Source organism: Pan troglodytes, chromosome 18 (assembly GCF_028858775.2).
Source record: "Pan troglodytes isolate AG18354 chromosome 18, NHGRI_mPanTro3-v2.0_pri, whole genome shotgun sequence".
NCBI lineage: Eukaryota > Metazoa > Chordata > Mammalia > Primates > Hominidae > Pan > Pan troglodytes.
The window spans coordinates 82,169,864-82,185,542 of NC_072416.2; the positions used below are offsets into that span (position 1 = coordinate 82,169,864).

The following is a 15,679-nucleotide window of genomic DNA, read 5'->3' on the forward strand; positions in this document are numbered from 1 at the left end:
GGTACCCTCCCAATACCCCCACAGGGTCAGAGTCCACACCTGCAACCACACTTCTCCCATCCCCCAGCAGCCAGGCTACAGGAGACCCAGGGCCAGGTACCTATTCCCACCCCCTGCCCCCCGACTCTGGTGTCTCCTCAGCATGGCATGTAGAGTGGGAAGGAAAAGAATTTAACCCCAAATGAGTTCTGATCTGATCTCTGTACCTTGCAGGACACTCAGCCTGGATTTTTCTAAGCCTCAGTTGCCTAACGTGTAAAATCGGCACGTCTAGAAACATTATGCTAGGTCCAAAGAGGCAGACACAAAGGCCCACGTACATGTGAGGCTGTTCAGAGGGCATGCCCGTAGCAGGCAAACCCAGAGACTGAGCACAGCTGCACGGTTGCTGGGAGCCGAGGGAGGGAGAAATGGGGGGTGACTGCTAATGGGCACTAAGTTTCTTCTGGGGGTGACGAAAATGGACTAGAATTAGTGGGGCAGCTGCACAGCTCTGTGAGCACACTAAAAACCACTGGATTGTACACTTCAAAGAAGTGAATCTTTATGGTATACACCTTACATCTCAATTTTGAAAATTCATGCATGTGGACAAGCTGAAATAAATATGGACCTGTCACCGCCAGCCTTGCACGGTCACGTGCATTGTACCATGTGACAGCAGGAAAGGCCTGGCCTACTGCCTACCCTGAGGAAGGCATCCTCAAATGTCAGTCCCACCCTCCCCTGACTCTGGCACTGCTGGCTTCTAGGAGGATGTCCCAAGGCAGAGAAGCGTGGTCTGAACTGAATCTAGCAACCGGGGCCTGTGCAGGGTCAATGCCAGGGAGGACGCAAAGGAGCAGCTGGGTCCGTGTCTGCCTCTCCATATCCTACCCTCCTTTTTTTTTTGTTGTTGTTGTTGTTGTTATTGTTGTTGAGATGGAATACTGCTCTGTCACCCAGGCTGGAGGGCAGTGGCACAATCTTGGCTTGCTGCAACCTCCATTTCTCAGGTTCAAACGATTCTCCTGCCTCAACCTCCCGAGTACCTGGGATTACAAGCACCCCCAACTATGCCCGGCTAATTTTTTTGTATTTTCAGTAGAGATGGGGTTTCACCATGTTGGCCAGGCTGATTCTCAAGCTCCTGACCTCAAGTGATCTGCCCGCCTCAGCCTCCCAAAGTGCTGGGATTACAGGTGTGAGCCACTGCGCCCATCTACCTCCTTTTCTTTACCCAGGCCCTGGAAGCAAACCTCGTCTCCTCTTGCTCTCTGCTGCCAGTGTGACCCCTTGTCCCAGAACTGGGGAGGCCACCAGGGAGAACTGCAGAGCCAATAGTCCACTTGGCTTCCAGGCTCTTTGGGTCCAGCTGGTGGGAGGGAAAGCACAGTTTCCTTGGAGTCATCCACCCTCCACGGGGCATGGGCCAAGTGCATGGCAGTGTGGCGTGTTCCGGGCATACACCTCCTTGGGCCTGTCACAGCCAAGGGCAGGATTCGGGCATTTCCTGCGCCCTGGCCAAAGGACCATTTGAGTCCATCACCATCGCCAGCCACGCCTCCTCCCACTCCCTTCTGGGCTTCCCATTGCTGTGCAGTATCCTTACCTGACACCCTTGATCCTGACACTCCAAAGCCAATAATCTGGGCCTCAGCCCCTAGCTCCCTTTTATGGATTGAATCTTGTCTCCCAGAAACATCAGTTGAGGTTGAACCCCCGGAACCTGTGAACATAACCTTATTTGGAAATTGCATCTTTGTGGGTCCTAATTAATACAAGATGCAGTCAACTTAAGATGAGATCATACTACTTACGGAGGTGGGAGGAGCTCACTTAATGATTGGTATCTTTTTAAGAGAGAGATTTGGACACAGAGGATACACAGGGGAGAGTCACATGAAGACAAGAGCAGACACTGGAGTGAGGCAGCCACAAGCCAAGGAGTGCCGGCCACCCCTAGAACTGGGAAGACAGGAGGGAGCCTCCCCTAGAGCCCACAGAGGGAGCATGGCCCTAATGACACGTGATTTCAGACTCCTGGCCTCCAGAACTGTGACGCAACAAGCATCTGTTGTTTTAAGCCACCAGAGTGAGGTTATGGTCATTTATCACAGCAGCCATAAGAAATTTCCTCACCTTTGTACCAGAAACCCTTCGAACCAGCATAGCCCAATGAGCAGCCCAAGGAGGCAGAAGGCATCAGTCTCTCCAGCATCTTTATGACGAAAAGAAATGACATCGGTCTCCTGGCTGCACACAGCAGCCACGTAGGGTCAGCCCCGGAGGGCCCCTTCCTGCCCGGCACTGGCTGCCCATCAGAACATCTCCCAGACCGCTGCCGCCGTGCTCTGCCCAAAGATGAAGGTGCCGACCAGCACAGACACCACTCCCCAGACCTCCAGGCAGCACCTGCCAAGTCAATAAACCCATGTCAGAGCTTTTCTGGATTTTTGCACAAATAAGCCACACACACATAAAAAATTCACTATGTAGAGCCCAGTATGGAGTCATCGATTTGGAAAAAAGAAAAATTCAGAATATTTCCAGGTACCTGTACGGATGGGTTTCCAAGAAAATGGGAAGCAAAGTACCCAGGCAATTTTTTTTTTTTTTTTTTTTTTTTTTTTTTTTTGAGATGGAGTCTCATTCTGTTGCCTAGGCTGGAGTGCAGTGGCACGATCTCGGCTCACTGCAACCTCCACCTCCCGGGTTCAAGCAATTCTTCTGCCTCAGCCTCCCAAGTAACTGGGACTACAGGCACGCACGATGACACTAGGCCAATTTTTGTATTTTTAGTAGAGATGGAGTTTCATCATGTTTGCTAGGCTGGTCTTGAACTCCTGACCTCAAGTGATTCGCCCTCCTCAGCTTCCTAAAGTACTGGGATTACAAGCGCAAGCCACCGTTCCTGACCCCAAGCAGTTTTTAAAAGCCCTCCGATCCCACCTGTTAAGTCATAACCTCATTCCTCCCCAGTATTTTATCAAATAAAAAGACATGGGGGCCGGGCATGGTGGCACATGCCTATAATCCCAGCACTTTGGGAGGCTGAGGCAGGCGGATTCACCTGAGGTCATGAATTCAAGACCAGCCTGGCCAACATGGTGAAACCCCATCTCTACGAAAAATAAAAATAAAGAATTAGCCAGGCATGGTGGCAGGCACCTGTATTCCCAGCTATGTGGGAGGCTGAGGCAGAATTGCTTGAACCCGGCAGGCGGAGGTCTCAGTGAGCCAAGATTGCACCACTGCACTCCAGCCTGGACGACAGAGCAAGACTCCATCTCAAAAAGAGAAAAAGACATGCAGAGAGGGGAGACACTACTTTGAAAAGTCCCCCCAACCTCCCATTCTGTTCCTCAGCCTCTGATGAAATCCCATGAAAATGAAGGAGAAGACGCAAGCTCTAAGTCACACACCATCTCAGAGGGGTAGGGGACGAGGACGCAGGAGGCAGAGGTGGCTGGGACTGGCAGCCACCAAGGCCACATTTGTGAGCTTCGTAATGTAACCAGAGAAGGGGCAGACAAGGAGGTCAGAGTGATAACAAGATTCCCACAAAACGGCAGGGCCACCAGAGATATTTCTGGCCCCATTAACAAAGGCCAGAAGGCCGGGTTGTCATGGAAGGAACATTTCTAACCGAGCAGCATCTCAGCACGGCTGTTCAGCGCCATAAACATCCATTCATCTGTGCGGGGACTGTGAGGCTAATGTGGCTGTGGGCTGTGGCACTCCTGGAGCAGCGCTGATGTATTAGAAGGACCCAAAGCAGTTTTAGCGATAAAAATATCTTGAAAGCTCATCAGTAAAAACTGTTGTGAGCTCAGATCAAGGAACAAAACAAAAAGCATGAAGACTCCGAAAAGCACCCCAGGGAATGAGCGGCTTAGGGGGTTACCAGACATTGGGAGGCTGGTTCAATACCCAAGGCAGGTTTAGAAACATCCAGAAACACTGCTCTCAATCCAGAAGAAACCCGGCCAGGCCTGCTCCTTTGCAAAAACCAAGCTTGGGCTCAATGGGGCTAGAGGGCCGGGGGTATAGGGGAACAGACCTACAGCTGGGACCCAAATTCACGACTGCTGCCATTTAACATTATCTGTGATGGGGTGAAGGGTGGCCCCCAAAATTCATGTCTACCTGGAACCTGTGCTTGCTAGCTTATCTGGAAACTGGATTTTGCAGATGTAATTAAGGAAAAGATCTTGAGAGAAGATGCAACCTAGATTTAGGGTGGACCCTAAATCTGATGGTAGGTATCCTTATAAAAGAAAGGCAGCCAAGTGTGATGGTGGGCGTCTGTGGTCCCAGCTACTCAGGAGGCTGAGGCAGGAGGATTGCTTGAGCCCAGGGGGTTGAGGCTGTAGTGAGCCACAATTATGCCACTGCACTCCAGCCTGAGCAACAGAGCAAGACTCTGTCTCAAAAAATAAAATAAATAAAAGCAGAGGGATATTTGAGACCCAGAGACACAGGGAGAAAGCTAGATAAACATAGAGGCAGAGACGGGAGTGATGTAGCCACAGGCCAAGGAGCACCTGGGGCCACCAGAAGCTGAGGAGCCTTCAGAGAGTCCAGCCCTGCCAACACCTTGATTTCACACTCCTGGCTCCAGAACTGGGAAAAAAATGCATTTCTGTTGCTTTAAGCCTCCCCACCATGCCCCAATTTATGGTAATTTGTTACAATAACCCCATAAAACTAATACATCATCTCTTTACCTGTCTCAGCCTCAGTTTCCCCATCTATGGAATGGGAGGGAGTCACCCAGACCCCCAGACTCCCCAGGGGCGGCCGAGGAAGCGCACATCATTCACCTGTACATCGTACTCTTCCGTGGGTCAGACTCAGCTGCTCAGTGGCAAAGTACAGAGGCTCAGCCGTGTCTGATCCACAGGTCCGCTCGGGGATAAATATTTGCCAAATAAAGAAAAGATCCAAATTATCTGGTCTCAACAGCATTGTATGCCAGGCAGGTGGGTTAGCATGGGGCCTGGGAGCCAGGGGCCTGGGTTGCATCCTAGCTCTGTCCTCACTGGCCTCCTGGCCCCCCTCCTCAGCTGTAGGATGAAGACATTTGGGTATGGTGGGGAGGTGAACATGTAAAAGGACCTAGCTCAGTGCCTAGCAGAGGAACCTCGGAACAGCGACCCACTGCTGTGATGATGGTGTCTGGCCGGCCGTGGGGCCTTTCTAACCCAGCCTGCACCCTGATCCTGCCCTGGGTCTGAGCCAGGTAGCAAAGGAGGGTACAGATGCACCACTGGGTGCTTCCAGAGGCTGGAATCTACATAAAATCCCAACCACAGACCCTCAGAGTGGAAGGGAAGGCCCTTGCAGGACCCGACGTCACTGGCCCGGGCTCCTGTCCTGGCTCAGATGCCCTCATACTGGGTAGACAGAGACTCTCTTCCTGTGGCTTGCAGGTTTCTCATCTGCAGGATACAGAGGATGAGAAATAGGATCTGCAGGGTCCCCTGAAGCATTCTTACTCTGATCCGGGGCACACCCAGGGTGCCACCTCATCTTAGGGACACTTACTTGACTCTTGGTCCTATAGGCTCGACGCCCATTGCACAGATGAGGCACAAACCTGCAAAAAAGACAGGGTCACCCACAGTTCTTCGTTATCAAACCCAAAGCAACAAAGAGGTCCCGGGAAAAGTCCTCAGGGACCCCGGAGGCCAGCAAGGCCTCTGCCCACAGGTGCCCCTGGGTCAGGCCCCCTGCAGAGGCAACACAGTGGAGCTGGAAGGACGGGGCTGGAAGGACGGGGCTGGAGTCCCAGCTCAACATGCCCTAGTGACTTAGCCAGAGGTCTGGCAGCAACCGACTTCCCAGAGCCCCATCTTTCAGGCAACCTTGACAACGTGCCCTCCACAGCAGAGTCTATGAGGAGATGGTGAGAGTCCATGCCTGACACCCGGGAAATGCTCGGCAACTGGCAGCTACCATTATTTTCTTTTGTTGTGTTTTTTTGTTTGTTTGTTTGTTTTGAGACGGAGTCTCACTCTGCCAGCAGGCTGGAGTGCAGTGGCACCGTCTCGGCTCACTGCAACCCCCACCTCCCGGGTTCAAGTGATTCTCGTGCCTCAGCCTCCCGAGTAGCTGGGACTACAGGTGCATGCCACCACGCCCAGCTCATTTTTGTATTTTTAGTAGAGACGGGGTTTCACCATGTTGGTCAGGATGGTCTGGACCTCTTGACCTCGTGATCCGCCCGCCTTGGCCTCCCAAAGTGCTGGGATTACAGGCGTGAGCCACTGCACCCAAGCTTTTTTTTTTTTTTTTTAATAGTTATGCTAGGATTCAGGGCCATGTAGCTTGGCCTAAAACTCCCAAAGGATCCTCTCCCAACTCAAACCTGTCCTGGGCAGTCCTTCCCACCACAGGAAATAGCCAGTGCTACAACTGGCCACCTGGTCACAGAATCAGAATTTAATCCATCAGCCCAGACCAGGGAGTGTGAGGGAGGAGCCACGTGGCCACAGCCTCACCTCTGAGAAGCTCCACCCAGAGCCTGAGTGAGGAGCCGTGTGGCCACACCCTCTGCCCTGAAAGCCCCGCCCGGAGCCTGAGGAAAGGGCTGTGTGACCACACTCTCATCTCTGAAAGGCCCGCCCAGAGCTGAGGGAGGAGCTGCATGGCCACACCCCTCACCTCTAAAACCTCCTCTCAGAGCCTGAGGGAGGAGCTATGTGGCCCTCACCTCTGAAAGCCCCGCCCAGAGCCAAGGGAGGAACTGTGTAGCCACACCCTCACCTCTGAAAGCTCCACCCCAAGCCCGAGGGAGAAGCCACAAGGCCACACCCCTCACCTCTGAAAGCCTCGCCCACAGCCTGAATAAGGAGCTGCGTGGCCACACCCTCACCTCTGAAAGCCCGGCCCAGAACTGAGGGAGGAGTCGTGTGGCCACATCCCCATCAATGAAAGCTCCGCTCAGAGCATGCAGGAGCAGCTGTGTGGCCACACCCCTCACCTCTGAAAGCCCTGCCCAGAGTCGAGGGAGGAGCTGTGTAGCCACACCCTCACCTGTGAAAGCTCCACCCTAAGCCCAAGGGAGAAGCCACATGGCCACACCCCTCACCCCTCTGAAAGTTCCACCCAGCACCTGAGGGAGGAGCCACATGGCCACTCCCCTCACCTCTGAGAGCTCCGCGCAGAGCCAGGAGCAGAGTGGGTGGCTGTTCTCCTCCCCTCCCTTCACTTCACTTCCCCAGTCTTTATCCCTTAATCCCAGTAGACCCCAATTTACAGGAGCTGGGGCAGGTACGGTTAGATTCTCAAGGGACTACATCAAAGACAACCCCTGAATCTTAATTCACCTGCTAAGAACCCACTTTTCATATTCCACACATCAGTTGGCCTCTTTGATAACCAGCATTTCTCTGTGGCCGTCAATTCTTCCATCCCCCCCACCTCCGGGGTGTTGACAAAGTTGTCACCACCCACTTACCTGGGACCCTGAACAATGTTTCATTTCGATTCATGCCCCCATTCGAGTTTCGAGTTTCGAGCTCTTAGAGACCTCTAAGAGCCTCTCCTGTGCTTTCTGTTAAGTTTCACCAATGGGCATCTACTTCTTGTCTGTTTGACATAACGGCTGCATCAGGGTGTTGGGGATACCTGGCTCGATGTCTGCTTGGCATGGTTCCTGTCGCGGCTGAATCACAGGGTCCACTCACGGAACACGCACTGAGGGAGTCTCGACTGTGTACTCAGCACTTACTGTGTGTGGGGCCCTGGAACACACCCCCCACTGCGGATCTGCGGTCTCTGTTCTGGGCTCCAGTGGGCCACTACAGTGTTCCCTTTTCCACTGGAAGAAGCATCCCTCCAGCCCCCACCTTGCTGGCTTCCCCTTCTCAGATAATGCTTGGGCTGTTTGGGAAGGTTTCCTAAGAAACCATCCTTTGCAGAAACGGTGTTTGCCTCCAGGGCCTGGAGGCAGGAGGGGAGGGAGACATTTGCAGGGTGCCTTGAGCCACGTGACTTTCACATATACGATTTTCTTTTTTAATAAAACAAAATCTTTTAGCAGGAGGCACCAGCGGTAGCATGGACAGAGCTGTATGATTGACCCTCAGCCCTGCTGCATACTAGCTGTGCCCCCTGGCGGGGGGTTCAGGGCCTCGGTCTTCGCATCTATGGAATGGGATCATAAACGTTCCTACGTCAAGAATGTCCATCAGGAGCTGTATTAGTCTGCTCTCATGCTGCTAATAAAGACCTACCAGGGACTAGGTAATGGTTTGTTTTGTTTGAGATGGAGTTTCACTCTTGTCGCCCAGGCTAGAGTGCAGTGGCGCAATCTTGGCTCCCTGCAACCTCTGCCTCCCGGGTTCAAGTGATTCTCCTGCCTAAGCCTCCTGAGTAGCTGTGATTACAGGCATACACCACCATGGATGGCTAATTTTGTATTTTTAGTAGGCTGGTCTCGAACTCCTGACCTCAGGTGATCCGCCTGCCTTGGCCTCCCAAAGTGCTGGGATTACAGGCGTGAGCCACTGTGCCCAGCCAGAGGCTAGGTAATTTATAAAGAAAAGAGGTTTAATGGACTCACAGTTCCACATGGCTGGGGAGGCCTCACAATCATGGCAAAAGGCAAATAAGGAGCAAAGTCAGGTCTTACATGGTGGCAGGCAGGCAAGAGAGCTTGTGCTGGGGGGCGGGGGGGGGACCCCCACTCATAAAACCATCAGATCTCATGAGACTTATTCACTACCACAAGAACAGAATGGGTGGAACCATCCCCATGATTCAACTATCTCCACCTTGCCCTGCCCTTCACAGATGGTGATTATTACAGTTCAAGGTGAGATTTGGGTGTGAACACAACCAAACCACATCAGGAGCTAATGAGATGTTTAATGAGTGAGGGAAGGTATGTAAAGCCCAAGCCCTGTGCCTGGCTCAATAAACAGGGCACCTACATGGGGTCTTAATCCTACCCATATATGGCTCCCACCTTCCAGAACCTTGACCTCCAACACTGGGAGTCCCCACAGAGATGAGCAGGGAAGAACAAATGGGCAGAAAGCCTGGAAAGCAGGGGCCTCACCTGGGAAGATGAAGATGAAGAAGGAACTGATGCCTCCGATGATGCTGACGATCTCGCTGAGGTCAGGCATAAACAGCGCCATGGCGAGCGTCACGGTGACCCACAGGACAGTCAGCGGCATCCGGACCCACAGCCCTGAGGGGTCGGCCAGGGCGCTGGGCCCCCATCCCCCCAAGCAGCTCCTTCTCCAGAAGTCCTGCATCACTGACCTGGAGGCCACACCCAACACAGACACATGGGCATCCCAGGGGCACCAGCCTCCACCCGACAGCTGCTCCCCAGTCCTCCAGGAGTCCCCCCACACCTGTCAGTGCTCCTGTTCCACACTCAGGTGTTTATTCCCCAGGAGACCTTGCCAACCCTCAGAGGTTCTGCCACCATCGGGCAGCCCATGGGGCAGGGGATGAAGCACGTGGTTCGCATTCCAGTCCTGGCTGTGGACACACACTCACGGAGTGACTTTGGGCAATCTACCTAAATCCTCTGTGCCTGTTTCCTCCTGTCTACAATTGGAGAGGATGGTAGTCCCACAGCCGCGTAGCCCACACCTGGTACATGCTCAATCACAGCACACATCAGCAGACCATGCTTCACGGTGCCCCCCACTGAGCCAGGCCTCACCTCCCCAGGAAGAGCACGATGGGGTAGACAGTTACGATGGAGACAGCAAAAAGGACCCGGGCCACAATGATGACCATATCATTGCCTGGGTAGGACATCAAGACGTCAGCAGAAACTTCTGTCCCAAAAGTCAGGAAGCCATAAACCCCTGAAGGTGGGAAAGGATGGAAGCCACAGAGTGGATTAGGAAAATGCTGCCCCCTCCCCCACCAACAGACAGACAGCACCTGGCTTTACCACCTAAGATTTTCCTTAGGAGCTGAAAGAAGGTTCTGGAAGGGAAAGCCCAAAGCTTTCCTGTCCTAAGCCTACACATGACTGTGCTCCAGGGATTCAAAACCCCTGCAGACAAATCCGCCACTTATCCTTCTTTCAAATCGCTCACAGAGCTGGTGCACGGAGCTCACCCACAGTGCGTGTGTTGACTAGAAGCACAGAGCACTTTGAAAAATACAAACACACCTCCCATGCCCTGTCCATCTCACTCCTACGACATCTAAAGAAAGCAGCTAGCTGTGCACACATTTCCAAATGGGGAAAACCAAGAGCCAGGGCATCAACCAATACCTAGAATCACACAGCTAGTTTTCGTGGACTGAGGACTAGAGCGCCAGTCCCTTTGCGCCAACAGGGTGACACTGCTTCTGTCACCCCGGGTTGCCTGCCCTGTCCTGAGAGATATGTCTCTAAGAGCCATGTTCCTTTCAGCTTCTCTGCAAGCCCTTTCTGAGAGGTCCCATGGCCCTGGCAGTGGGAACATGTGGAGGTGATAATGAATCACTGAGTCACACCCTCTGACCCAGGGGCTACAGACTGATGGGACCTCCTCTGCTGGGGAAGGAGTCACCCAGCAAGTTTCCTGGATAACCACAGTATCCTTAGTCCATTTTTTGTTGCTTACAACAGAATACCTGAAACTGGGCATCTCATAAAGAAAAGAAACTTACTTCCTACAGTTATGAAGGCTGAGAAGTCCAAGATTGAGTGCCCACACTGGTGAGGGCCTTCTTGCCAATGGGGACTGTCTTCAGAGGTGGCATAGGGCATTGTATAGCAAGGATGAGCTCTGACTCAGCCCTCATTCCTTTTTTTTTTTTCTTTTTTTTTTTGAGACAGAGTCTCTCTCTGTCGCCCAGGCTGGAGTGCAGTGGCACGATCTCGGCTCACTGCAAGCTCCGCCTCCCGGGTTCACGCCATTCTCCTGCCCTAGCCTCCTGAGTAGCTGGGACTACAGACGCCCGCCACATTTTTGAATTTTTAGTAAAGACAGGGTTTCACCGTGTTAGCCAGGATGGTCTCGATCTCCTGACCTCGTGATCCACCCGCCTTGACCTCCCAAAGTGCTGGGATTACAGGCATGAGCCACCGTGCCTGGCCTGGCCCATTCCCTCTTCTTATAAAGCCACCAGTGCCATGCCCATAACCCATCAGTCCATTAACCCATTAATCCATTAAGCCCCTGCCCCATGCGTGCCTCCTATGTGGGCTGTTCAGCTGGACCTAGAAACTAAAATCAACACCAGACAATCACATCAGCAGGAGAAAAGCCTACGGATCTTATTAATTTTCCTTGTCATTGGGATCTTAACACAGTGATGTCTGATGAAGCGGCCGAAATGAGATGCTTTTATACTTTTTAGACAAAGAATAAATCTGACAAGGAATGACAAGACAAAGGGGATCTGGTCGGGGCAGTGAATTTCTAGGGGAGTCACTAGGAGATATATGGGGTGGGTATAAAACTAGCAGAAGCTAAGGCTACTTCAATAAATGGATTTATTCAGGTCCATTGCAGCCAGAAGTCTCGCTTCCAGTGATGAGGACTATTTTCTCACCCTGGTATGGGGAGGTGGCCCCTCCCAGAGGAATTTTTATGGCTTGATGCCTGCAGAAAGAGTCAAGTCAGCTAGCTCTTTCTGAAACTACAATTTCTCCAAAAAAAGTTTTTTTTTTTTTGAGATGGAGTCTGTCACCCAGGCTGGATTGCAGTGGCACAATCTCGACTCACTGCAACCTCTGCCTTCCAGGTTCAAGCGATTATCTTGCCTCAGCCTCCTGAGTAGCCTGGATTACAGGCACATGTCACCATGCTCGGCTAAATTTTTCTGTTTTTAGTAGAAACGGGGTTTCACTGTGTTAGCCAGGATGCTCTCGATCTCCTGACCTCGTAATCCACCTGCCTCAGCCTACCATAATGCTGGGATTACAAGCATGAGCCACCACACCCAGCCTCCAATATTTTTAACCCGAAATAATCAATGTACCAATTTGGCACACTGGCAGATGGTGCATCCTTCAACCCTTCACCACAAATGGATTAATCTGTTTATGAGAGTGCTGCTCTCGACAGCTTCTTAAAGGCCCCACCTCTTGATACTGCCATACTGGCAATTTAATTTCAACAAGAGTTTTGGAGGGGACAAAGAATCAAACCACAGCATTCTGCCCCTGGGTCCCCAAAACTCCTATCCTCCTCGCAGATAAATACCCCATGGCCCCAAAGTCTTCAGTTGCTCCAGCACCAACTCAGAGGTCCAAAGTCCAGAGTGTGGTCTGTGGTCTGTGAGCCTGTGAAATCAAAAGCAATCTACTTCCAGGACACAACGGCAGTGCAGGCAAAAGAAACATTCTCATCCCAGAAGAGAGACTAAGGCCAAAGGAAAGGAGTAAAGGCTCTAAGCAAGCCTGAAACCCAGCAGAGCAGACACTCAAGCGTCAAGCTGGAAGATCATCTGTTTTGACACCATGTGCCACCCCCTGGACACACTGAGGCAACCCCATTCCTACGGCTTTGCCGGGTACAGCCCACGTGTCTGTTCACAGGGGTTGGCACCTGATGCCTCAAGTTTTCGCAGGAGGGTGTTGCACGTTGCTGGTAACTTCGCAGTTTGTAGTCCCAGTGGCAGTCCCACTCTCATGACTCCACTAGGCATTGCCCTGGCAGAGATTCTCTGCAGTTGGACCCCTACGCTTTCCACAACATCCTTTTTTTTTTTTTTTTGAGACAGGGTCTTGCCCTGTCACCCAGGCTGGAGGGCGGTGGCACAATCACAGCTCACTCCAGCCTTGACCTCCAGGGCTCAAGTGATCCTCCCTCCTCCTCAGCCTCCTGAGTAGCTGGAACTACAGGCTCACACCCCCACGTTCTGCTCATTTAAAAAATGTTTTTGTAGAGACAGGGTCTCACTACATTGGCCAGGCTGGTCTCGAACTCCAGGCCTCAAGCAGTCCTTTCACCTCAGCCTCCCAAAAAACGCTGGGATTACAGGCATGAGCCACCACACCTGGCCTGAAAAACATCTTTTGAAATCTGGGTGGAGGCTGCCAAGCTTCTGTAGCTCTCGCTATCTGCCAGCCTGCAGAATTAGCACCACATTGATCCTGCCAAGGTTTACCACTTATACCTTCTGGGGCTGCGGCACGAGCCAGATCAGGGGCCACTTGACCCAAAGCTGGTGCAGCGAGGAACTCTGTGCCAGGGTCATGGGAGCAGAGACGTGAGGGCACGTAGGATAGCCTGTGGAGGCACCCTGGGTCTGTCCCCAAAACCATCCTGCCCTTGAGGCCTCTGAGCCTGTGATGGGAGGGGCAGCCTCTAAGATCTCTGAAATGCCTTCAGGGTCTTTCTTCCATTCTCTAGATAATCCTTTCTCTCCATACTAATCTCCTTACCAAAAGGTCACAGGGCCACAACCTTGGTTTCCTATCCAGAACACGCGCTGCACTCTACACGGCCAGGCTGAAAGAGTTCCAGATCTTGCTGCTTTGGTTCTCTTTTGATGATCAATTTCATCTTCAAGTCATTTTTTGCCTGTTCCAGCATAATGTGAGCAGCTAAGAGTAGCCATGCAGCATCCTGAATGCTCTGCTACTTGGATATCTCTTCCGCCAGATACCCTAGTTCATCCTTTTTTGCCAGCGGGGGAGGGATGACAGAGTCTCATTCTTGTTGCCCAGGCTGGAGTGCAATGGTGCGATCTCAGCTCACTGCAACCTCCACCTCCCAGGTTCAAGTGATAATCCTGCCTCAACCTCCCAAGCAGCTGGGATTACAGGTGCCCCGCCACCATGCTAGGCTAATTTTTTGTATTTTTAATAGAAATTGGGTTTTACCATGTTGCACAGGCTGGTCTCAAAATCCTGACCTCAAGTGATCCACCTGCCTCGGACTCCCAAAGTGCTGCGATGACAGGAGTGAGCCACGGCACCTGGCCAGTTCATCCCTTTCAAGTTCAGCCTTCCACAAAACCCTCAGGCATGGACACGGTTCAGCCAAGTTATTTGCCAGCTTGTAACAGGTTTGTCCTTTACTCCAGCTTCCAAAACCTTGTTCCTCAGTTCCGTCTGAAACCTCCTCAGAATAGCCTTTACTATCCATATTTCCATGACTAACTAGAGTATCTAAGAAGTTCCAAATGTTCCCTAGTCTTGTCTCTAAGCCCTCACCAGAATCTAGGCTTATTCTAGCCTGCTCCTCCGAATTCTTCCAGCCTGCACTCATTGCCCAGTTCCAAAGCCGCTTCCACGTTCCAGGTAGTCAATCATCAACACCCCACTCTTGATACCAATTTTCTGTCTTAGTCCATTTTTTGTTGGTTACAACAGAATGCCTGAAATTGAGTAATTTATAAAGAAAGGAAATTTTTTTACAGTTATGGAGATTGAGAAATCCAGGATCAAGAGGCTACATCTGGGGAGAGCCTTCTTGCTGGAGGGGACTTTGCAGAGCCCTGAAGTGGTGCACAGAGTGTCACATGGCAAGGGGGCTGAGCGTGTGAGCCCAGGTCTCTCTTCTTCTTCTTATAAAGCCACCAGCCCCACTCCCATGATAACCTATTAATCCACTAATCCATGAATAGATTAATCCGTTCATGAGGGCAGAGGCCTCATGCCCCAATCCCCTCTTGAAGGCCCCACCTCTCAATGCTACCACATCAGGGATTAAATTTCAACATGAGTTTTAAAGAGGATAAATATTCAAACCATAACACGCAGGAGTCCAAGGCTGCCTGACAGATTCACTGCAGCCCAAGAGCTTCCTAGATTGGAGGATACGTTGGTGAATGAAAAAAAGACTGGCGTCAAGTGGCCAACCAGAAGCCAGCTGTGCCAGGGACCTGGGTCTGTGCTTCCAATGCACTGTACGATCCTGGGTGTCACAGCCCCTCTCTGAGCCACACTTTCATCACCTTTAAAGACCCTCTGATTCCCACACACAGTTTGTGAGCACCTGAGTCCACTGCACCCACAAACGTTTTGTAAAGCCTACCCAGATGTTAGAGTGTAATGACGGACAGCAGTCAATGTCCTTTGAAGAGCAGGCAGCAGGGCTGGGGTGTGGTGTGTAAGAGCAGGGGCTTTGGAGACGGCTAGGCTGGAGTTCAGGTCTCAGCTTTGCACATCTAGTTGTGAAACCTCGAACAAGTTCTGGAGGGCACCTGAGCCTCAGCTTCCTCATCTATGAAATGAGGCCTTTTCCTATGGACACTAAGGATTAAATAAGATGCTCAAAACATTGAGTATTGAGCCCAGCACGTGGTAAACTCTCTAGAGAGATACTCGCTGTTACTCTTGTTTCTACTGTCACTCCCCACCCTCTGCAGGGGTGCCTGGGAAGGGCCTTACCCGTCAGTGAATAGATGAGGCAGCAGGCCAGCAAGGACAGCACAGACACCAGGGCCCAGTGGGAGAGGCTCCGTTTGCTCATGCTGCAGTAGATGGAGACGGCAGCTTCGTGACACTGTAAGACAGAGGGCAGCTCAGCAGGACGCTGGCTTCCCCTGGAACAGGCGATGCGAAAAAAAACTCATATCCAAAAGGTGGGAAATGTGGGATATGATGAGGTTTCTCTTGAAATAGCCTGATCAATCCTTTATTCTTTAATTCATACTACACCCCCAACCCCTTTTTCCTTTTTTTCTTCCTTTCTGCCTTTGTTACATGCCCAAACGCGCCACAGTACCAGGCATTATCAATACAAGCTCACATTCCTTTCCTTATTTTTAAAAA

At 51.8% G+C, this 15,679-nt stretch overlaps 1 protein-coding gene across 6 annotated transcripts in view; it reads right to left on the minus strand.

The window, feature by feature from the left end:
- Positions 1-2,183: 2,183 nt before the first annotated feature.
- The window catches only part of SLC38A8 (solute carrier family 38 member 8), a 35,930-nt gene continuing 22,434 nt past the window's right edge, over positions 2,184-15,679 (minus strand). For 5 of the 6 annotated variants that reach the window (XM_016930263.4, XM_063797872.1, XM_063797871.1 and 2 more), the window contains exons 8-12: positions 15,296-15,410; positions 9,671-9,818; positions 9,050-9,258; positions 5,530-5,581; positions 2,184-2,394 (exon numbers count right to left, since the gene is read on the minus strand). In XM_016930263.4, the coding sequence (XP_016785752.1) occupies positions 2,301-2,394; positions 5,530-5,581; positions 9,050-9,258; positions 9,671-9,818; positions 15,296-15,410 (618 nt within the window). In that variant the 3' untranslated portion in view covers positions 2,184-2,300. Of the gene's footprint in view, positions 2,395-5,529; positions 5,582-7,614; positions 7,731-9,049; positions 9,259-9,670; positions 9,819-15,295; positions 15,411-15,679 lie in introns of all 6 variants that reach the window. The other variant, XR_010152655.1, reaches the window with a different exon arrangement.